This window comes from Lepidochelys kempii, chromosome 1 (genome assembly GCF_965140285.1).
Source record: "Lepidochelys kempii isolate rLepKem1 chromosome 1, rLepKem1.hap1, whole genome shotgun sequence".
Taxonomy (NCBI): domain Eukaryota; kingdom Metazoa; phylum Chordata; order Testudines; family Cheloniidae; genus Lepidochelys; species Lepidochelys kempii.
The window spans coordinates 233,715,052-233,739,423 of NC_136380.1; the positions used below are offsets into that span (position 1 = coordinate 233,715,052).

Sequence of the window (24,372 nt, forward strand, 5' to 3'; positions counted from 1 at the left end):
GGTGGCCAAACCGTGGCTCGCAAGCCACATGTAGCTCTTTTACTATTAAAGTGCAGCTTGCGGAGCTCCCCCTGTAACCCTCCCCCCATTCTCCATCTACCAGACTGGCGGGGGAAACTCAGGATCTCTGCCTTGCAGTGGGGTGGTGGGGTAGCGGCTTCTGCCCAGTGGGGAGGGGGTTCTCGGGGGTTCTGCCCAGCGGGGTGCACCTGCCAGGGTTCGAGGCTTCAGCAGGTGTGGGGCTGAAACTCCGAGCCCTGGAAGGTGTGCCCCAGCTCTCAAACTTCTGAAGATTACCACATGTTGCTCGAAGGGTCAGTAAATTTGGCCACCCCTGCTGTAGAGGATTCCGTCTTAGGCTCTTTTTCTCTCTGACTCTGTAGTTAGTCTCAGGTGACACCAGCCAGGTTCTCCCAGAAGCCAGCCCTTTACCCCCTGCCAAATTCTTTGCTCCTGAGTTGGGGTCTCTGCTCAGCGGAGGGAACCTCTTCCATCCTCTAGGTCATTGGTTGGTAGCTGTGAATGTACTGGTCACTGGAGCTTTCCATTGTCTCTTCTGAATTTTGCATTGATAAGGATCACTTTCAGCAGGTCTCAGCCAATTCCTTAAATCAGTGGTTCTCAACCAGAGTACGTGTGCCCCTGGGGGTATGCAGGAGTCTTCTGGGGGGGTATATTAACTCATCTACATATTTGCCTACTTTTACAACAGGCTACATAAAAAGCACTAGCGAAGTCAGCACAAACTAAAATTTCATATGACTTGTTTATACTGCTCTATATACTATACACTGAACTGTAAGTATAATATTTATATAAAAAGAAAAGGAGTACTTGTGACACCTTAGAGACTAACAAATTTATTTGAGTATAAGCTTTCGTGAGCTACAGCTCACTTCATTGGACTACTGAATGCATCCGATGAAGTGAGCTGTAGCTCACGAAAGCTTATACTCAAATAAATTGGTTAGTCTCTAAGGTGCCACAAGTACTCCTTTTCTTTTTGCGAATACAGACTAACACGGCTGCTACTCTGAAATTTGTCAATATTTATATAGCAATTGATTTTATAATTATATGGTTAAAATTAGAAAGTAAGCAATTTTTCATTAATAGTGTGCTGTGACACTTGAATTTTTATGTCTGATTTTGTAAGCAAGTAGTTTTCAAGTGAGGTGAAACTTGGGGGTACACAAGGCCAATCAGACTCCTGAAAGTGGTACAGTCATCTTGAAAGATTGAGAACCACTGCCTTAAATGACTCCTTCACTGTGGCCCAGAGAGCAAGGCAACACCTACACCTCATTTCCTGTGCTGCCCCACAGCAGAATTAACCCTTCTCCCCACCTCCTCTCCTCCCCCCCACCCCCCTCCGATAGGAATGCAAAGTAAAGAGGGAACTGGGGTACACATAGGTGTCAAAAAAGATTATGAAAAATCCCCACTTCATCACATCTATATTAAATCTAAGCAAAGTGTATGCAATTTGTTTCAGATATATACTTCAGAATCACAGAATCTTTTTCCAGCTTCATGATTCAATTAACATGGATCACTAAGTGACTTGTTTACTTACTCCAATGGTCACACTTCTAATAAATTTCTCTCTGTCTCTACTATAACAGCTGATGTTTCTTTTCTCCTCTCCCACTCTATGTGTTCTCTTCATGATCACTTTATAATTCAATTTAAGCTACCACTCAAACCAGACAGCTGGTCCCTTGAAAGAAATCAGACTCAGAATTCATGTTCCAGTCCATGTGCACCCTATTTTGGTGTAATGAGGGCAGGGCTTCCCCAGGGAGAGATAAATGAGAGACAGAGCCAAGGTAACAGAGAGTTCAGAATCCAGATAATAAAGATATCAGAAGAACAGAGCTTCAAGAAAGAAATGCCCCAGACAGAGGAAGCAGTAAGAGTTCCCTAGTGAGCAGTGGAGCCAGATAAGGCTAGTGAAAGCAGAAGGCAATTAGAGGATCATCTACAAATTCCCCCAAACCACAGAGCCAAGGCTCGAGAGGGCTGAAGGCTATGAGGAACAGAGGGAGATGCCTGCTGACTCTCTGAGCCCGAGAACTGAAGTTGGAGGGGCAGAGAGGACTGAAGTCTGGGGAATGATGGAACTAGGTCCATGGTTTTTAGCTCAAAGCACGTTTGTGTCAACACATCAGCACAGTGCCAGCTGGCTGTATACCTCACAGGGCCTTCACCATCATGGCGGAGGCCACCTTACCCGCCACCTGTGGACTACGCAGGGCCACATGCTGCCACGAGCTGCACAAGCAGCCTGGCCCCAGAGGTGGTGGTGGCGGCTGCTGCTGCGCTGCCTCCTTCCCTCCACTTAGGATTGCCACCTTTTCCACAGATCAAAAACCCAGACATCAGCGCTTGTCAAATGGCATCTGGACACACAAGACGAAACCTGACTGTCCGGGTGAAAACTGGATGGGTGGCAACCCTTCACTGGCCATAACCAGGGTGGATAAAAATCAAAGATTTTTTTTAAATCAAAAAAATTGAATTTTTTTATTTAAATCAGACTTTTTTGATAAAATGTTTTTGAGGAAAAAACCTATCTAAAGATAGTTTTAATTAAGATACATTATAGCTCAAAGATATCTTAGGGATTATACATTCTAATTCTCTAGTATGAGACAATATATTCATGTAATGTTTAAGAAAAGTTTTATAAATGAGTTCCAAGAGTTCATGGATTAGGGACACAATTTTATGAGGTTCCAGGGGTTTCTGTATAGATTATTAAGGTTAATCTTTCTATCTACCCAATGGGGCTCAGTCTAGAACAGTGGTTCTCAAATTCGGGGCCAAACCTGCGGTCGCGGCAGATAAACAAAAAGGCCCAGCCCGCCAGGGGCTTTCCCTGAACAAGCGACGCCACTAGTTTGAGAACCACTGCTCTAAAAGATACCATCAGAGATACTTAGTTTTGCAGTTCTCAAAGTGTGGATTTGTGTCTCCAAAGTTAATATGCTTGTTAACAGCAAAAATGTTTTAAATAAATAAATACATACATACACAGATGTGAGAAATAACAGACCTTATCACAGAATCATAGAATATCAGGGTTGGAAGGGACCCCAGAAGGTCATCTAGTCCAACCCCCTGCTCAAAGCAGGACCAATTCCCAGTTAAATCATCCCAGCCAGGGCTTTGTCAAGCCTGACCTTAAAAACCTCTAAGGAAGGAGATTCTACCACCTCCCTAGGTAACGCATTCCAGTGTTTCACCACCCTCTTAGTGAAAAAGTTTTTCCTAATATCCAATCTAAACCTCCCCCACTGCAACTTGAGACCATTACTCCTCGTTCTGTCATCTGCTACCATTGAGAACAGTCTAGAGCCATCCTCTTTGGAACCCCCTTTCAGGTAGTTGAAAGCAGCTATCAAATCCCCCCTCATTCTTCTCTTCTGCAGGCTAAACAATCCCAGCTCCCTCAGCCTCTCCTCATAACTCATGTGTTCCAGTCCCCTAATCATTTTTGTTGCCCTTCACTGGACTCTCTCCAATTTATCCACATCCTTCTTGTAGTGTGGGGCCCAAAACTGGACACAGTACTCCAGATGAGGCCTCACCAATGTCGAATAGAGGGGAACGATCACGTCCCTCGATCTGCTCGCTATGCCCCTACTTATACATCCCAAAATGCCATTGGCCTTCTTGGCAACAAGGGCACACTGCTGACTCATATCCAGCTTCTCGTCCACTGTCACCCCTAGGTCCTTTTCCGCAGAACTGCTGCCTAGCCATTCGGTCCCTAGTCTGTAGCTGTGCATTGGGTTCTTCCATCCTAAGTGCAGGACCCTGCACTTATCCTTATTGAACCTCATCAGATTCCTTTTGGCCCAATCTTCCAATTGGTCTAGGTCCTTCTGTATCCTATCCCTCCCCTCCAGCGTATCTACCACTCCTCCCAGTTTAGTATCATCCGCAAATTTGCTGAGAGTGCAATCCACACCATCCTCCAGATCATTTATGAAGATATTGAATAAAACCGGCCCCAGGACCGACCCTTGGGGCACTCCACTTGATACCGGCTGCCAACTAGACATGGAGCCATTGATCACTACCCGTTGAGCCCGACAATCTAGCCAGCTTTCTACCCACCTTATAGTGCATTCATCCAGCCCATACTTCCTTAACTTGCTGACAAGAATACTGTGGGAGACCGTGTCAAAAGCTTTGCTAAAGTCAAGAAACAATACATCCACTGCTTTCCCTTCATCCACAGAACCAGTAATCTCATCATAAAAGGCGATTAGATTAGTCAGGCATGACCTTCCCTTGGTGAATCCATGCTGGCTGTTCCTGATCACTTTCCTCTCATGCAAGTGCTTCAGGATTGATTCTTTGAGGACCTGCTCCATGATTTTTCCAGGGACTGAGGTGAGGCTGACTGGCCTGTAGTTCCCAGGATCTTCCTTCTTCCCTTTTTTAAAGATTGGCACTACATTAGCCTTTTTCCAGTCATCCGGGACTTCCCCGGTTCGCCACGAGTTTTCAAAGATAATGGCCAGTGGCTCTGCAATCACAGCCGCCAATTCCTTCAGCACTCTCGGATGCAACTCGTCCGGCCCCATGGACTTGTGCACGTCCAGCTTTTCTAAATAGTCCCTAACCGCCTCTATCTCCACAGAGGGCTGGCCATCTCTTCCGCATTTTGTGATGCCCAGCGCAGCAGTCTGGGAGCTGACCTTGTTAGTGAAAACAGAGGCAAAAAAAGCATTGAGTACATTAGCTTTTTCCACATCCTCTGTCACTAGGTTGCCTCCCTCATTCAGTAAGGGGCCCACACATTCCTTGGCTTTCTTCTTGTTGCCAACATACCTGAAGAAACCCTTCTTGTTACTCTTGACATCTCTGGCTAGCTGCAGCTCCAGGTGCGATTTGGCCCTCCTGATAACATTCCTACATGCCCGAGCAATATTTTTATACTCTTCCCTGGTCATATGTCCAACCTTCCACTTCCTGTAAGCTTCTTTTTTATGTTTAAGATCCGCTAGGATTTCACCATTAAGCCAAGCTGGTCGCCTGCCATATTTACTATTCTTTCGACTCATCGGGATGGTTTGTCCCTGTAACCTCAACAGGGATTCCTTGAAATACAGCCAGCTCTCCTGGACTCCTTTCCCCTTCAAGTTAGTCCCCCAGGGGATCCTGGCCATCCGTTCCCTGAGGGAGTCGAAGTCTGCTTTCCTGAAGTCCAGGGTCCGTATCCTGCTGCTTACCTTTCTTCCCTGCGTCAGGATCCTGAACTCAACCAACTCATGGTCACTGCCTCCCAGATTCCCATCCACTTTTGCTTCCCCGACTAATTCTACCCGGTTTGTGAGCAGCAGGTCAAGAAAAGCGCCCCCCCTAGTTGGCTCCTCTAGCACTTGCGCCAGGAAATTGTCCCCTACGCTTTCCAAAAACTTCCTGGATTGTCTATGCACCGCTGTATTGCTCTCCCAGCAGATATCAGGAAAATTAAAGTCACCCATGAGAATCAGGGCATGCGATCTAGTAGCTTCCGTGAGCTGCCGGAAGAAAGCCTCATCCACCTCATCCCCCTGGTCCGGTGGTCTTAACCCTATTGTCCCTCTGCAAATTTGTGTACACAAGAGTCAATCCCTTACCTCTCTCTAAAAAGACAGGCATGTGTGCAAAATGCAAACAGTGCAACAAAGAAATGCAAGGCCTGATTGCCCGAATGAAACAACATCATGAGAAGTGTTCCTTCTCAGGAGGAAGCTGCATTGAAGATGATGAAAGGAATATGTCTGAACATACAGGATCTTCAGGTTAGTAAACTTTTTTATTTCATACTTCTTTCTTACAAACTTCCTGTCTTCCTTCTAAACTATTCTTGAATTCTCATGTTTGAGCAAAAAATACAATTATTACTCTATGGTAATATCATTTTAGATGCAGTTGTGATAAAAAAATAAATAGCTGAAATAGGCAGATCTTCCTTTTACAATTTCACCTTTAAAGCAGTACAGCGTGTCAGTGAATGCAATGAGTAATACTAAATGAGCAGTATGGTAATAATAATTAAATAACTGCATTGATTTATTTTGTTTAGGAGAATCCATCCTCAGAATACAGGATTCTGAAGATTATCCACCTTCAAGATCACCATCATTTTCTATAGTTTCAGAGTTATCTGCCAATGATAGTGTTTCAGTCACATCATGTATGTCACATAGCCACAGTTTATTACCTGTAGCAAAAAGAAAAAAAAATCTCCATCATCCAGGAACAACTATAGATAAGTTTGTGATAAGAACCAGCAGATTACACTGGAAAAGAGACACTTGATGAAAAAAATGCCCCGTTTGTTTATGCAACAAACTCTCCTTTCCCTATGATTGAGAACCCACACTTAATTAACATGGTTCGGTCATTAAAACCAGGATACAGTCCACCCAACAGAGCAGATGTCACCGGCAAATTGCTGGATAAAGTGTATGAAAGAGAAATTGAGCTGTGAGCAAAAGGTCTAGAGGGTGAAATTGTTAACCTGAGTCTTGATGAATGGAGCAATGTTCACAAAGATCTTGTTGGATGTGCTTGTGTGACAACAGAAGAGGGGAATGTCTTCCCTACAGAAACAATTGATACATCAGGAAATGCACACACAGCAGAATACTTACAAGAAGTAGCAGTAAAAGCTACAACAGACTGTGAAAAAAAATTAAAATGGGTCTAGTACGCAGCCAGGTCACAGACAATGCTGCAAATGTATCGAGGATGAGAAAAAATTTAGAAGAGAGTCCCAAACTAACAACTTACGGTTGCAGTGCTCATTTGATGCACCTCCTAGCCAAAGACTTCAGTGTTCCAGAAATATAAGACTAATGTTGTTGAAATTGCAAAATACTTCCGTAACAACCACTTTGCAGCAGCTGCTCTGAAAAAAGTGGGAGCAACCAAGCTAACTCTCCCACAAGACATGCGATGGAACTCAGTAGTGGACTGTTTTGAGCACCGTATCAAGAACTGGCCTAATCTGATGACAGTTTGTGAACAAAATCATGAAAAAATAGATGGCCCTGACCCAGCCAATGTTCTCAACATTGGGCTTCAGAGAAATGTTGAACACATGCCGAGTACCCTGAAGCCTATTTCTGTAGCCCTGAACAAAATGCAGGGAAATAGCTCTTTTATTGCTGACCCTGTTGAAATTTGGAAGGAACTGAGTAAGATCTTAAAAAGAGAAATACGCAATGACAGAGTTAAATTACAAGCATTAAAAAAACGAATGGGGCAAGCACTATCTCCAGCTCATTTTCTTGCAAATATTCAATACTCGATACCAGGGTCAAATCTTAACTGCTAAAGAAGAGGAGTTGGCTAGGACATGGACATCCAGCATAATGCCAACTATAATAAACTTCAAAGCTAAGGGTGAACCATTCAAGAAATACATGTTTGCTGATGATGTTTTAAAGAAAGTCACACCAGTGAACTGGTGGAAGTCACTTAAGCACTTGGATTCAGAGATTGTTGAAGTGATAATCTCACTTTTAACAGCAGTAGCTTCTTCTGCTGTTGTAGGGAGAATATTTTCTTCCTTTGGACTAATTCATTCCAAATTGAGAAATCATTTGGGACCTGAAAAAGCAGGAAAGCTTGTTTTTCTTTTCTAGATTATAAACAAACAGGAAAATGAAGGTGAAGACGACTGAGTTAGCTGCAGAAGCCAATATTTTAAGTTTCTCATGTTGACCTGGCTGACATAGTCGATTTAATATTTGTTGTTTTTTTTAAATATTTCATTTAACTCTTTGAGTTAAGAACAATTTTAACAAAAACAAACCTGATTTTAAAAAACTTGAATGTTTAATGAAATTCAAAAATTCTTATGCTTGTTTTGTTAAAATATTATGTTTGCTGTTGAAGAAAAAAATTAAGAATACATAACATTGTTGTTTTAGTTAAATAAAACAATTTAAATGTCTGTCTGGTGATGTTCTCTTCCTAATACAGCATGGCAAGAAAATCCTCCAAATATTAATGATTAACCTGTTGAATTGGAGATATTTATAAAGTCATTGGGAGGTGAACTATCTGCTTCAATTACCTTTGGTAAAAGAAATAACCAAACAATCATTCATTTTCTGATACAGCTGTAAAACTAATCTGAAAAGTTTTCAAAATAAATCACTTTAAAAACGTAGGTTCCATTGGTATAAGGTGCACACTATACATCTATCTCTATACATGAAGAATATGTATTAAGGTTGTAACAACCAACAAGAATGCACTTTTATGTAGAAATGCATGATTAAATCGAGTTTTCCTGACTAGTGATTTAAATCAAATCCACCCTGATGCTGACTGTAAATATACTGTCTCCATAGATCTATGCTCAAAAATAATTAGAAGTGATTACTCTGTAACTGTACTCCAGATATAATTGCAATCCAACACAAAAGTCACAGCAGTAAGAGACATTATAACTCTTTTTTCAGCGGGCATTCACCTGTCCATAATATTAATTATTCCAAAAAGCTGGGACAAAGGGCACTTATGGATACGTGGATGCAATATATTTGTAAAATACCTATCACTGGAATGTAAATTAATATTCTCCATCCTTCTATTGATTATTGGAGTTTCAGTTTACTAACACTGTGGTTTAAAGCTAGAGTGCCAATTTTTTTCAGGAGTTTATAATTCAGCTGTTTTAAGTCACACTGAACTGAAACTTGGAATATTATTTGTCATATTGGTTATTTTGTTATTCCAAACAGCTGTATTTAATTCTGTTAAGTATATTTTGTTATTTTTAAATAATATCTGCTCTTGTGATTTTAGTCACCATTTTTTCCACTGGCAACTGCCATATCTACCTCCCTGCTCATGGCTTCTTCCCATGAGTTCACTCTGACATTTCTTCCTAGATGCCCACCCACTCAAATTAAACATGACAAAGAAAAAATCCAACTCCCGCAAAGCCCTTACCCCACTCCTTTCTCCATTACAGCAGATAATTACGCCATCCTTGCTATATTGAAAAGCAACCACCTCAATGCCATCTTCAACTCCTTTCTCTCCTTCTTTTCAAGGCTATTCCTAATTCTTCATTTCTTCTTTTATGAATTCTCCAAATTCTATCTCTACTGCCAAAACCATCATTCAATGTTTTGGTAATCTCCTATTCCTTAGTTCAGACGTTCTCAAACTGCGGTCCGTGGACCACCACTGCTCTGTGAGCTCCATTCAGGTGGTCCATGGATAGCTCCCTCTAAGGTGCGCACCTGGGTGGCCACACACAAGAGAATGAAGGGCCAACCACATAATTAGTGGAGCCGCGCAGGCATGGCTCCACTAATTAGGTGCCTGGACCCTGGAGAAGACGCACATGTAAGGTGAGGTGGTGGCCTTGGAGGGATTAGGGGGTAGATGGGAGGAGGCAGTGGGGTAAGAAGAGGGGGTGGGGGAAATTTGGGATGTGCGGAGCTGAGGCAGTAAGAGAAAGAGGCAACTTTCCCCAACTCCAGAGCTGCGGCTGCCAGTGAGAGACGGCCCTCCTTCCCAGCCTCAGCTCTGTAGCCTGCTGTGGCGGGGGAGAGACCCCACTCTCTCCTTCACAGCCCTAGCTCAGGGGCTGCTGCGGCGGGGGAGAAAGGGCACATCCATCACATTAGAAAGATAAGACTACGGATATTAAAATATGAGTTGTGTGCTTTTATTTGTAGAACAAAAAAAGTTTATTATTAAGGGTTTTTTTTATATAGAGCTTTTATCCAAAGCGCTTTACAATAGTTAGCTAACGGTACAAACGACATTTGGAAAGATCATTAAGTGGTCCACCGGGACCCTCAGAGATTTTCAAGTGGTCCGCAAAAAAAAAGTTTGAGAACCACTACCCTAGTTTACATGACTCTCATTTGACACCTCCCTGTCTATTCAATAGGCCACTGCTAAAATCATCTTCCTCTTCCACTACTCTGTTGTCACTCACAATTCAGTCCTTCAATGGTTTTGCAATGCTGTCTACATCTAATTCAAACTGCTCATCTTCACCATGAAAACTCTAAACAGCTCTTTCTATATCTCTGTGTGAAACATTTGTATGAAAACCAAAAAAAGTGTAGCATATTGCTATTACATTTTCTATATGGCAACTCAAAACAAATTTCGTTTAGTAGTTTAGTACAGTAGATTATAGATAGTACAGTAAATAAATGCAGTATTGCAACATTGGGTTTTGTTCCCACAATCAGCTCTGTAGAGACAAACCCATATGCCTATCAATGGGGCTTCACCAGGCCTGTGGTGCGGGGTTGTGGGGGGTGTACAAGCTCATCTGCTGAAGAAAACATGGCAAACAGCCACAGATAAAAGTCTTTACAAGCTCTGATTGCAAAATCTAAGTAATTTTTAAAGTGAGCACAAAGAATAGCAATGGCTCCAAGTTTTTCGCTTTATTAATTCAAATCCCCAGAGAAATTAAAAGCAAAAGACTACCATCAACTGTACACTGGCATCACAAAACCAAGCACTAAAGCATAACATTATTAAAAAGAAAACTAAAGGCTTTCAGCACCGTTAATAAGTTGGCTAAGTTCAATATATGTAGTATTTTTTATTCCTGCCTTCCTAGTTGAAAACGAAGTTCAATGAAATTATTGTTACTGGGGAATATAATAAAAAATATAAGCCTCTCCACTAAGTGAAACAGAAACCACAACAACTTTGTTAAAGGAACACTAATGTAAATTTGTCCCAATATTTGGCAAAAACAGGCTTGTATAAAACCTACAATAATGTTTCACAAACTGTTTTTTTAAACTCCAATAGAATAGTTGTTTATAAATTAATCACACTCATGCAGTGTTTGAAACCCAAACATTGCAGCACTAAGAACTAAAAAGTGAAACTGACAAACTATAAAAGTGAAGACAATGTCACCCATCTCAAAGAGTTAAACAATGTAATTGAACAAGTACATAAAGACCATTGTGATAAAGTAAACAAGATTTTATTTTTTTTCCTTCAGTATTAATTTAAAGCCCTTATTCAACAGGATACTAAAGCAAGTGCCTAACTTTAAGCACCTTTTAAGCACCATATTTAATCAGGACTTACGGCCCAAAGATTGTAAAGAGATCCATGAAGATAAACTTCTAAGTCAATGGAGCTCACTTCTGGCACCAGGGTCGTCCCATCTAGATCTTATTCTGAGATCAGGCCTCAATTCCATTAGGTGTTCATGTACTAGCCATGATTTTTATGTTGAAAGTGTCTTTTTAGGCTTTGAAATGTCTGGATTCTGAGTTTTAGGCTTTTGGCATTTAATTACAAAAAATTATTTATCTCAGAAATGTTTAATCATACGAGAGAAGAATCATGTTATTCATACTAAAGAAATTTTTCATTGTTGGAGCATGAAACTAATTTTCCTTGTCTTTATAGGTATCATTTTTCACAAAAAGTAAATACTCGTCACTTACAAAAGAACAATTAAAAAGTGTACAGTTGAAGTTAAGTGTTCTCTTATTTTTTCCCCTCACTAAAAATGAAATTACTTTATATTTCCAAATATATTTCCAGCATTAAAATGCAGTTCTACTCTGAAGTGCCTCTGTAGAATTGGCATGTTCTTACTCCATTAATCTGCTCTGTATGCATATTTGGAGTGACAATGGGTTAAAACATGTTTTTACCACTCCTTTCTCTTGTGTGCATGGTAGAACCAAAATAGGTATTGGATAGTGAATCGGATTCAGTTCTGGCTTATGTATCAACAGAATTGTTCATTAAGTTCCAATCCAGAATCTTTATGATGGAATTGCATAAGTAAGGCTGCAAGTCTGTCACGGAGCTCGCAGAAGTCATGGATTCCGTGACTTTCAGCAACCTTCTTGACTTCCACAGCTGTAGCGGCCAGTGTGGCTGACCCCAGAACCAGCCACTCAGGCGGTCCCAGGAGCGACTCTGGGACCAGCCACTTGGTCAAGCAGCATTCCCAGGGGTGGCCAAGCAGCATTCCCAGGGGCGGCCCTGGAGACAGATGGAACAGCAGCAATCCGGGGCAGCCTGAGCAGGGGCTGGTGGGCGGCCCAGGGGGCAGCCACAGACTGTTGGAGAGCGGTTCCCGAGGGATTTGGAGGAGCGGGCAGCTGGAGACAGTCAGCCCCCGCCACCAGAGCAGGGGCCAGCCATCGGTTCCCGGGGCCCCCCCAGAGCAGTGGCAACCTAGGAGCAGCTAAAATTTAGTCAGGCAAATTTATAGTACAAGTCATAGACAGGTCACAAGCCATGAATTTTTGTTTATTGCCCGTGACCTGTCAAGGACTTTTACTAAAAATACCCACAACTAAATCTTAGAGTTGACAAGGCTGACAGTTATAAGAACAAATCCTCTTACTAACCTAGAAACTGCTGAGAAGACAAGTGGCCTAGAACCCTACAAACCCATTTTTACAGCCTCTGTTCAGATCAGTACCACATTAAAGCCAAAATATTAGGCAGAGATGCCAGTCCATTTCCTCTGGTCCAAGGCCATCCTGAATTTATCAGCCACATCCTACAAGCCGAACTTGCACATTTTTTAAACAGGCAACAAAAAACTTTCAGGACTCACAAAATCATCACATCTTTTGGTGACACGGGGATATCACATCACAACATCCATGTGGGGTGATACACAGACTGCATGACAACAAAACACTATGGCCCACTGGGGCACCAACAGACTGAGCTGGAGCATCACCAGTTGGTGACACACTAAGGCAGCACTGCTGCCACCAGGGTGACACAGCGATGGGCTGGGCGGGGGCTGCAACAGCCACGCTTTAGCAGGGGGGTGCCCCATCCTCAGCGAGGAACACCGAGGTGTGACCATGCTGGGGGGCAGCATGGGGGCAGGCGAAGCCGGCAGCAGGTGCTTGGAGACCTCCAGCTGCACAGGCCACGCGGGAGCACCTGGCAGCTCGGCCCAGGCGCGTGGGCTCGGGGTGGGAGGCACGAGGCACAACCCCAGAGATCAACAGCAACCCGCCGCCCCTGCCCTTCCCCCACACCTCCACGAAGGCATCAGTCAGGTCACTGGCCCGGTCCATTACTGGCAAATGGCGTCCGGCCACGATCTTGACCTTCAGCTTCCCCGGCATCTTCCTGCCCCAGCTACAAGGAGAAAACAACAACAGCAGCGTGTTTGTGTCCCAAGGTACGATAAGGGTGCGACGTGCGCATGCGCGAAGCTGAGCAACGGTCCTCACTCCCCTCCACTCGGAGAGCACATGCGCAATAGCCCTTGAAGTGGGGGGACAGTCGCAGTCCCACGCGCATGCGCTAACATTCTATGCAGCCCAATTGGGAGGAAAAGTCGTCTTCCCGGCGCATGCGCCGGCGGTGCTGGGTGATACTAAAAGAGAACCTGCTAATCGTGCACAACGGTTATCGAAGGTTACTTCTTCGCACCGTTGTGTCATGCCGAGGCACTGCTCACCTTCGCCTCCTCCGGGCGTGCTCTACAGAAAGGAATAGCAGGAGGACCGCTCCTCCTCTAAACCAAAATGGCGGCCGCCCTGCGTAGGGACTTATTTAGCCCTGGCTAGAAGACGACGGTGTCGAGTACCGAATCGTCGATAGGCCATGAGCCAGGCTCGGGTAGAAAGGCAATGTGCCTGAACGCCGCATCATCGATTCAACATCGCAGGGCTCTCAGCCTCCCGGCCACTGGCGCGAGCCGGCGCGGAGGGTGGGCTGCGGCAAGGCAAAGTGAAGGGTGGGGCGGGTCCGGAGGGACGTTTCAGTATCTGCTCCCCAGGGCCCCCGCTTGTGCACTCTTCCCAGAGCACCTAGACAGGGAGCGAGGGGCTCCAGCTGCTGGTGTCCCTAAGCCCGCCCCCTCCCCACGGCTCATGACACAGGTAGTAAAAGAGCCTCGCTGCCCACGAGGCCCACAAAGTGCCAGGCCGTGAGAGGTATCTCTGCTCACGGGTGCCACAGAAGTAAACGCCAGAAGATCCAGTCAGTTTTTATCCAGCTGTGATGTTCCCGTGGTGGTATCGGGACCAGTGATCTGCTAGGTCACGCCAATCCTTGAGTCTGGGAGCCAGCCTTACCCTGCTCTTGCTGTGAGAACCCCCCCCACTCCTGGGCTGTTCACGCACAGCCTCTGGCATGTAAGCTGCTCCCAGCTACACGGGTGGGCACTTTTGGTCAGCTGCTGCTTGGATTATGCAAGCAAATGACACTAGCCAGTATCTCCGGTCCCAGACACAATCCCAGGAACCTCTGTCTTGCAATGTCCAGTTACGCCAGCTGGACGCTGCTAGCTTATGTGAGTTTATCAATTTAACAAAGAAATTGATATGTACCAGGCTTATTATCCCAAGGGGAGTCTCTGACACGATTCAAATCAAACTCACTGCTTCAGGTAGAATAAACACATATATTAACTACAAAAGATAGATTTTAAGTGATTATAAGTCAAAGCACAACAAGTCAGATTTGGTCAAATGAAATAAAAGCAAAACACATTCTAAGCTGATCTTAACACTTTCAGTGTCCTTACAAATGTAGATGCTTCTCACAGGCTGGCTGGTTGCCCATCAGCCGGCCTCTCCCCTTTGATCAGCACTTCAGTCGCTTGGTGGTGGTGTCTGTAGATGGAGGTGGAAGAGAGAGACAGTATGGCAAACATCTCTCCCTTTTATCGTGTTCTTTCTTCCCCGTTGGCTTTGCCCCACCCCCTTCACGGTCAGCTGAGCATTACCACAGTCCCAAACTGACCAAGGGAAGGGGGGTGACTCACTGGAGAGTCCAACAGATCCTTTGTTGCTGCCTAGGCCAGTGTCCTTTATTCCTGTGCGGCTGGGCTGGGTTTGTCCCATACATGCCCTGATGAGGTGTGAACTGCCCCTCTGTTCCTGGACAGTTTTGCCTGGGCTTGTTTTAAACCATGAGGACACATTTCCAGCCTCATAACTATATACATGAAATTACAACCTATAACATTACTATAACATTACTACTATATAACAACAATGCTCAGTGCATCATGAGCCTTCCGAAGACACCCAACATGACAAACTTTGCATTGGATACCACACAATCATAAGGATGAACATGGGGGTACAGGGTGTTCCCCTGAGGTACATAATGTCACACACTCCTCCCAGATTCTATGGTGGCATCAGTGGAGAACAATGAAGCTGCTCCTACTTCACCAAAAAAATCCAGAGTATGATGCATGCGGGTGTAGGAGCACAGCAGCAAACACGTCTTGCACCGAGGCTTGAGTTTTCTGGTTGAGTAGGGGCAGCACATGTGCACTCTATTTAGAGGGAACATCTAGAGGCTTGGCTTGGGGCAAAAAAAATGCTGAGGGCCAGCAGGGTCTAGGAACAGCATATGTGTCTGAGGTGCTTTTAAGCAGGGAGGCATCTGGTTCTGTAGTTTGCCGTGGAATTAGAGCAACCTCATGTCTCTCTTTAGCTGGTAGATTCTTTGGGTTTGGGGTTAACAAAAAAAGTATGAGTCAGCTGCCAAAAACATGTTTTTGGGGTGCTGTTACACTGGTTTGCAATGGGGTTTGGACTTTGTGTACTAAGAACTGCTGTATCTTATTCCAGATATAAGTTAAAGGAATGTAGTTAAAATTGGCAAGCTCCATTAGAGTCCAGGTACCAGATGTCAAACGTGAATATTTTTCTAAAACATATTCTCTAGGAATTGCTTTTTTACACTGGAGGTAAACTAGATGATCACAATGGTCCCTTATCACCTTGAAATCTATAAATGTATATGGTTTTCCTGTTCTTGGACCAGGTACATCAGAGTCCATATTTCAATGAAGTAGGAGCAGCTATACTTGTTTTCTATTTAGATTGTACAGTTTGGGGCAAAAAATATTGCAAAGTTCCAAATGCTGGACTGTGTGTTTTGTGATGTTCCTAGAATCACAGGACTGGAAGGGACCTCAAGAGGTCTTCTAGTCCAGCCACTGGACTAAGTATTATCTAGACCATCCCTGTCAGGTGTTTGTCTAACCTGTTCTTAAAAATCTCCAATGACAGAGCTCTCCTGGATTCATTGGGGTTCAAGGTTTAGGTGAGGGGTTATTTCTGTACAATAAGAGCAGCTATACTTGATCTCTATTTTGATGGAATTTATAAAGAGAAACTAAATATGGTGTTATAGGCAGAGTGGCTGTGACCAGAGGGGACATCCTGCAACTGTCTGGGATGAGGCAGGATGAATTGAGTCTGGTCTATAATGATATAGAATGGGCTGGACTTAGTCCAGTACCCCATCCCATTCCACCGAGGCTGAGTCTGGATCTTTAAGGAACAGTGGTAGGAAAGAGCCATGGATATAGGCATGGAAGCATGGCTGTACATTGAAGCACTTGCATCTTAATCTGCCCACTAATAGCACTAGAGTTGACAGCAGAGAAAGTATGACCACAGCACATTCTCTGTTGCCCTTGGGCAGTTTACAGATACAGGCTTTTTTGACCATTAATAATTATGATCCAGTATAGAACCAGAACTCCACCCTCATCTTCCTTGCCCAATAGCCACCTTCAATACAGTCAACCATGCTGTGCTTTTTGAAATTCTGTTTTCCCTTGTGTTCTCTGAGAACACTACCCTTGCCACCATGGATGTCATCTCCCTATATACAAATGTCCCTCACAATGATAGCATTGCTGCCTGCCTCAAATTGCTACTAGACAATGGACAACAGTCAGATATCCACCTCAAACACACCACTAAACTCGTGCCTTTCATCCTCACCTATAACAACTTTACATTTAACAATAAGCACTGTATGCAGACCAGGCGAACAGCCATGGTACTGGGATGGCCCACCAATATGCCAACCTCTTCATGAGCCACCTTGAGGAAGAATTTCTGGAAAAGTTCACCACAAAACCAATGATATCTGATGAAAGTATGATTGATGTATTTCCTATGGACAGATGGCCAAAACTCCCTTAGATTTCCACCACAACTTCAACCACCACCGCCCATTCATCAGACTCTGAAGAACACTCCCCCACCAGCATCAACTTCCTGGACAAAACAATCAGCTTTGGCATCTTTATGGACAACTATATTACAAGAAGCCCATGGATCACCACACGTACCTCCACAAATGCAGTAACCATCCCAGACACACCAAGAAATTTGTTATCTACAGCCCAGGCATTCAGATACCACAGTACATGCTCCGAGGAGAAAGTCCATGATATGCACCTTTACACACTTAAAACCGCCTTTACTAAACACAGATGCTCTACCAGAGAAGTAGATTGCACCATGGAATGGGCCACCCAAATTCCCTGAGAGAACCTGCTTTAGTGTAGGGAGAGAGAAATCTCCAACCTAATACCCCTAGTTGTTGCCTACCATCCCACACTAATACCCATATAGGGTATCATTAAACAATTACAACCTATACTCAATGGGGACCACATTCTGAAAGAAATCTTTCCCAAACCCCCTCTTCCAGCCTTTAAACAACCTTGCCAAGCCTATCATCATAAGCAAGCCCTCTACAGATCAGGACAACTTATAGTGGCACCAGACTCCGCCAAAGCAGCAGATGCAAAACCTCAAGACATATGTCCACTGCTATGATGATCAGTATTCTCCACAACACATCTTTCAAGATCCATGGGTCCTAGAAGTTGCCATCACAACATGTGGTGTACCTCATCCAGTGCACTAAATGCCCTAATCACTACTATATGGGCAAAACAAGATAATCAGTATACTGTCAAATGACTTCACATAGAAAAATGATAAAGACAAACACCATATCACCTGCGCGTGGACATTTTTGCACAAAACAATCACTCCATATTGGACCTCTCAGTCCTCATCCTCAAAGGAAACCTGCACAACACCTTAATAAGATGAGCCCGATAACTTTGCTAGACATTAAAAATCACAGACTTTGAAGACACTGGTTTTATGACTCGTTACAACAATCTAACCCCCTAACTTTCCTTTGTCCTATGATGGCAGAGGTATTAACTGCCCACTTCACCTTGAATGACTCTTACAGTTAACGCCTTATGCTAAACAATCTGTTCCACATTGAAAAAAGAAACGGAGGACTTGATGCACCCGATGAAGTGAGCTGTAGCTCATGAAAGCTTATGCTCAAATAAATTTGTTTGTCTCTAAGGTGCCACAAGTCCTTCTTTTTTTTTTGCGGATACAGACTAACACGGCTGCTACTCTGAAACCTGTTCCACCTTGTGAGACTGAGTACCTTTTCCAGACATGAAGAAGAGCTCTGTGTAAGCTCAAAAGCTTGTCTCTTTCACCAACAGAAGTTGGTCCAATACAAGATATTACCTCACCCACCTTGTCGTTCTAAAATTTATTGAGGTTTTTAATCTCATGATTTTTGAACGTTTAGGATTGGCAGTACTGTATGTCTATGGATTTTTTTAAAAAAAGTTATTTATGGGATGCTCCAGATTTCTTAAACAGAACCAAAAGCAATGTAGATCAATAAATAACAGAGCCAGAAATGGGAATTGTTTCTTTTTGTATAAAATTTTCTCTCTCATTTTCAAAATTCAGAGTTTCTTATATCACATAATGCAGTCTTAAATGTACAGAACACTTTTTATCCCAAAAAGATCCCAAAGCACTTTATATATATTGTTGTAAAATACCACTGCTGTGCAACTATGTGGGAAGTGTAAATGCCAGCCTGGGTAGACATACATGTTCTAGCTCCACTCAAGCTACCATGCTAAATATAGTATGGTGTTGGCAGCTTGGGCTAGTCACCTGACTACATCCCCAGGTGGTTGGATGGAATTGCACTTGAGCAGCTAGCATGAGCCACTACCTATGCTGCCACAGCTATGCTGCTATTTTTAGTGCACTAGCTCTGCTTCAGCTAGCGTGTATATGTCTGTGTGTGCTGGAATTTACACCTCCCAGCTGCTGTATAGACATACCCACTGTCTCTGAAGTGTCCGAGGTCACACAGTGAAGAAATGGCAGAGCTAGGAATAGAATCCACATCCCCGAATCCCTAGTCTGGTGTTTCATGCTGCCTAGGCATAGTAACTCTCCTGCATCATCAATTTAAGAATTCTTGTAAACCCTTAAACTCAATCACTGACCATCAGGATATGCTAAACCAAGAAGTTAAGTCATACATACTTATTGTCACAGCATGTATATTTTCTGTATAATTATATGACACAGTTGATTTTTATAATTACTGCCCTTATGCAACATATGACCTATGGTAGTTAAAAGAATCAATAAGGTTTGTGGAAATTAAATAGTTTTATAAAAATTATGCTAAAATACCCTAAAATTTAATTTAAAAATTCTGCAGAAAGATATTATTTTTCTATCATCTAGAATTTACTTGAAAGTTATATCCCTGCAAAAAAAATTCTACAGGAAAGCTTAACATTTCTATAGGAAGGCTGATCTCTACTAAATGATAAGACATTTCCCTACGGACTATTGGCCCTGTTGTCAATTCCCTGTCTATTTTGTTTTGTGTTTCTTTCAATAAACGACCAATTCATATTTGGGCAAGCAATTTCTAAACCATTAACCAAACAAGCTCTCAGTGATTTTTATTAGTTTTTTTATAGATCAGGAAATAGCTGGAGAAAGTACCACCCAAAGGAATTAGTTTGCACCATAAGGGTATGTCTTGCCAAACAAAACAAAAAATGTGTTTCAATCATGTTGGCTCCCTTGAGTTAAAATGCCCTCTTAATTCTCTTTAAAATACAAACTGAAGTGTTTTGAAGCTTTATTAACGGGTCATGTTGTAGCCAAGGTTACCCCCAGTCTATAACATGGCTTCAAATGTGTAAAGCTGCATCTGAATAAGTGGTAAGAGGGCTTTTCAGTCATGTCACCTTAAGCTAACAGAAGTGATAAACATTCTTTTCACTCATCAAGAAAAGACCTAAGACTTTCAAAGCAGATATCTTGCCAATATTTGTCTAAAATAAGTTTTTACTCATGGAGGAATTCTGTGCCAAAAAAATTAAAATTCTGCACATAATATTTTAAAATTCTGCATATTTTATTTGTCAAAATAACACAATCACACCAGTTTCAATTATTTTGGTAATTTATTTCAAAATACTCTGTCAGCAACTATGTCTATAACAATACATAAAACAAAAAAGGATTCAGGAAATGTTTTTTGACAGATAGCCTTACTACGCATATTAATACAGAACTCTGAGTAATAGTTCATTTAAACTACAATACAGAAACATATTTCCTGCACCCCTCAGGAACAGTGCAAAGGCTTGGGAGCTGCAGCGGTAACAGAGGAGCTCAGGTAGAGGGAAGTAATTGTTGGGAAGGATCCTGGGAGTGAACCAGGAAGGTTGTTGGCTGTGGGTGGGAGAAGTATCATTCTGACTGATATGTATACTTTCAATATGTGACCTATCCAGAAAATCCTATGTCCACTGGGTCTGTACACACACACATTGTTTCTGTCCTTGTGCCCTCATTCAAGAATTTAGAAGGGGGCACAGCCCTAACCACTACTTAGTGCTCATTCTTTCTCCATCTATTTGATATGATATGTTGTGGAAACACTAAATCATCTTTATTAGATCAGAAAACACGTGGTGAAATCCTGCCTTATTGATACTGGTGGGAGTTTTGCCATTGACTTCAGTGTGGCCAGGATTTCTCCCTTGAGGTTTCTGATCTGTAACAAAGAAGCTCAATTAGCTTCAATAGAAGGTTAAGAGATGGTGTGATCACAGTCTAATACTTACCTGGACAGAAGATTTTTCTTAGAATAGGATTTATTCATATAGCTGACAAAGACATAACAAGTTCCAATGGGTAGAAGTTCAGGCTAGACAAATTCAAAATGGAAATAAGGTACACATTTTTAATAGTGGTTTACCTCTGGAACAAGCTACAGACAGTGTGGTAAATTCTCGTTACTTGCAATATTTAAATCAAGACTGGATTTCTTTCCAAGAAATATGCTGTAATTCAATCACATTATTTTATAGCACTGTATATAGAAAGGTGGTTACCCTTCCCCTTATATTTATGACAGTTCCCAAATCAGAAGCTTTACTTTATTGAAGAATAGAATACATAATGACTTCACAATTTACCTTAAAGTTTCTGGAGATCTCAGAAATCCCCAAAAGTTTAATACTGAACCAATGATACAACAGATAAAGGCAGATCTAGATAGTTGAGCAAATATCCCTATAATACTTATGGGATGAGCTGCTCTAATAAAAATAAATGCTTTTCTTTGGCTTTTAAATCTATAGAAATATTTATTTGGTATACTACATCAATTAAAACTCTCACTGACTTCTTGTGGAAAAATAGAAAACCTTCTGTTTAGGGAAGAAACAAGGAGGCCTCTCACTTTTCCAGATAGACAATTGTATTTCTGGTCATCTCATGTGGAATATTTTACTAAATGGATAACAAATGTGATCAGTTTTTCACCCAAACAGAACAATAGTATACTAAAAATTCTATCTTGACAATTTGTCCTGCATGTAAGTCCTGATCTGTGGTCCACTGAAGTCAATGGGAATCTGCTGACTTCAGCAGGCTTTGAGTCAGGCTCACATGATATTGATGATTATTTCCTGTCCTCGTAGAGCACAATCCATAGCCCATTGAAGTAATGGAAAGACTTCAGTAGGTTTTGGATTAGGCCCACACAACGCAATTTACAAAGATGGAGAGCCATAAAATAAAAATATTATGTTTCGTGGCTATCCACTCTATTTAATTCCAATTTCCCTGTAGGAATGGGGGCCAAAGAATTGTGATTTTAAAAAAAATATTCAGTAACATGGAAATGTATATTCTTAGCTATTGCAAAATATTATATATATACCAACCCACCCACACACCAAATAATTGGACCACAAAAGCTCCACCATTATAAAAGAAGCAGATTGCCTTAGTAAATCAATATTTACTTATGGCACAAGATACGCTATTTTAGATAACACAGAAACGTTTGAAGATAAGTAGACTTCAGATTTTGAAAAACAAAACATTTGATTTCTATCTTCCCTTTCATATTGAAACTGAATAGGAGTTGAGCTAGTTCTGTAGTCTTATGTCTATGTATGAGGCAAACAACAATATTGTATGTACTTAATATTTTGCTTTTCACTGTATTTACGAATAATTGAATTAGAACATTGATACAAATAAGAAGGCTGGAGAGAGGATTTATTTTCTCAACAGGGGAGACTAGTTCAGAATTCTCTACGTGCACAGGCACGCACAGTTTAACAAGGACATTACGAGCAATACATTAATAATAGCCATTATACAGCGCTTCACATTTCCAAAGCTCTCAGTAATTAACACTTATATTAATAATTATATCATATGTAACTATGTTAATAGTAATTATGTCCAAATACATTCTAATTAGTTGTTTGGTGATCTTTTAACATTGTTGCCCTTGCAACTTCTCAGGACTAATTTCTAGAAATTAACCCTTTTATGGGTATTACAATACATCAAACTAAAACAACTATTCTACATTTCCTAGGTTTTTCTTTACTGTCTTTAGCATTGTTGGTACTTTATGCTTACTTTTTCTGCACTATCGCAATTTCAATCAAAAATTAATGCCTCCTTCTCCCTTCCCCCAAAAAGAGAAAATTGTGCGGGGGAGGGTGGGTGGTATTACTAGCCCTGAAGTTTTACATTTTTAAAGTGTTGTCAGGGTCAAAGATGATGATACCCCAGCTTCAAAACAATGTAGTGCTTGTGGAAAGTGGACAGCCCTTGTTCATCCAGCTCACAGGTATAGCATGGGCAGCAAGAGTGAAAACTTACTCCCCCTCTCCCACGCCAACCACTCCTGTTTTTTTCAGAGGGAGGTTATTTTCAGTAGAGTGGCTGTACATACAGTTTTATCTGTAGAGTAGACTGCATAATCCTTAACAGGTTATGCAGGTTATTTCTTAGAGTATTAAAGAGATTTAGCTGGCTCATAAGCTAAACAATAAGGCTCTGTATTCTAAAACTTACAATGAATGCTATTCTTAAGATCCATTATATTGGGCTTCTTGTATTCCTCTGGAATAGCCAAGATGAGTCAAACTATTATGTTTTAAAAAGCATTCATCAAGGAAACTCAGTGAGGTTTCACTTTCAGCCATCAGACATTACTCCCTGGTTTGTAATGCCTTGTCTCCAGCCAGTCATAACTTTTTAGGGTATCTCATGTAGGCTTGTGTCTACACTAGAATCTTCAATTGTGTTTGACAGCAGATTATACATGTTCCGCATCCTGCCCCCCCTCAATTAATGTTAAATGTGTGTGTCCTGCTGCTGCAGAAATGATCAACAAAGCTCAACACTTATTTTAACCAAGCATTGTTACATCATACCATGAAAACACCAGTTGGGGAAGATAGCAAGGAGAACTGTGTTTGACACCCCTCTGGAGCAGTGCTTTTAAAAGCCTGCCCCAGAAGCTTTGATTGGGGGAGCAAGCAAATGAGAAAAATTGGCCACTTCATCACAAATCCCTGGTGGAATAGAGGGAGGGTGATGTCCTCTTGCAGATGCTCCCGGGAAGAAGAAAGGGCAGGGAGGGACGGATGTATGATGCCATTTGTGTCAGGTTGGCTAGAGAGCAACGTAGCTGCTGCTGCTGGACACAGCAGGTTGTGAATCGGAACTCTACACTAGGGAGCTGACCCAGGAGGCATCCTGGGCATGTGAGTGAGGTGCAGCTGGAGCCCAAAGAGGAAGGGATGTCCCTGACCCATGACTGATGCTGGCACTGGGACTCTTAGTTGCTGATCAAGGTGACTCCAGTTGATAAAGCTGATAACAGTATAGTGATTTCTGGGTGAACTCCTGCCTCCTCAAAGGGGATAGGAGACGTCTGTATGCTTAGGCAAGGGGTGGGAGTTTGAAACCCACTACCCAGCAGACCCACTAGCTCTTTTTACTGCAGAAAATTCTAGGGTAGACACAGCTTTAGATATATCACATACATGGTGGAAAAGAGAGGAGGATATGGATGATCTTCATAGAATCATAGATTTTAAAGGTCAGAAGGGACCATTATGATCGTCTAGTCTGACCTCCTGCACAACACAGGCCACAGAATCTCACCCACCAACTCCTGTAACAAACCCCTAACTTATGTCTGAGCTATTGAAGTCCTCAAATCATGGTTTAAAGACTTCAAGGTGCAGAGAATCCTCCAGCAAGTGACCCGTGCCCCACACTGCAGAGGAAGGCGAAAAACTCCCATGGCCTCTGCCAATCTGCCCTGGAGGAAAATTCCTTCCCGACCCCAAATATGGCGATCAGCTAGACCCTGAGCAGGTGGGCAAGACTCACCAGCCAGACACCCAGG

The 24,372-nt window shown here is 42.4% G+C and overlaps 1 protein-coding gene across 16 annotated transcripts in view; it reads right to left on the bottom strand.

Annotated features, from left to right (window-relative positions):
• The window catches only part of C2CD5 (C2 calcium dependent domain containing 5), a 134,497-nt gene extending 120,955 nt beyond the window's left edge, over nucleotides 1-13,542 (bottom strand). For 5 of the 16 annotated variants that reach the window (XM_073318106.2, XM_073318114.2, XM_073318132.2 and 2 more), the window contains exon 1: nucleotides 13,038-13,435. In XM_073318106.2, the coding sequence (XP_073174207.2) occupies nucleotides 13,038-13,127 (90 nt within the window). In that variant the 5' untranslated portion in view covers nucleotides 13,128-13,435. Of the gene's footprint in view, nucleotides 1-13,037; nucleotides 13,436-13,465 lie in introns of those variants that run through there. The other 11 variants (XM_073318141.2, XM_073318218.2, XM_073318181.2 and 8 more) reach the window with 5 other exon arrangements.
• Nucleotides 13,543-24,372: the final 10,830 nt, after the last annotated feature.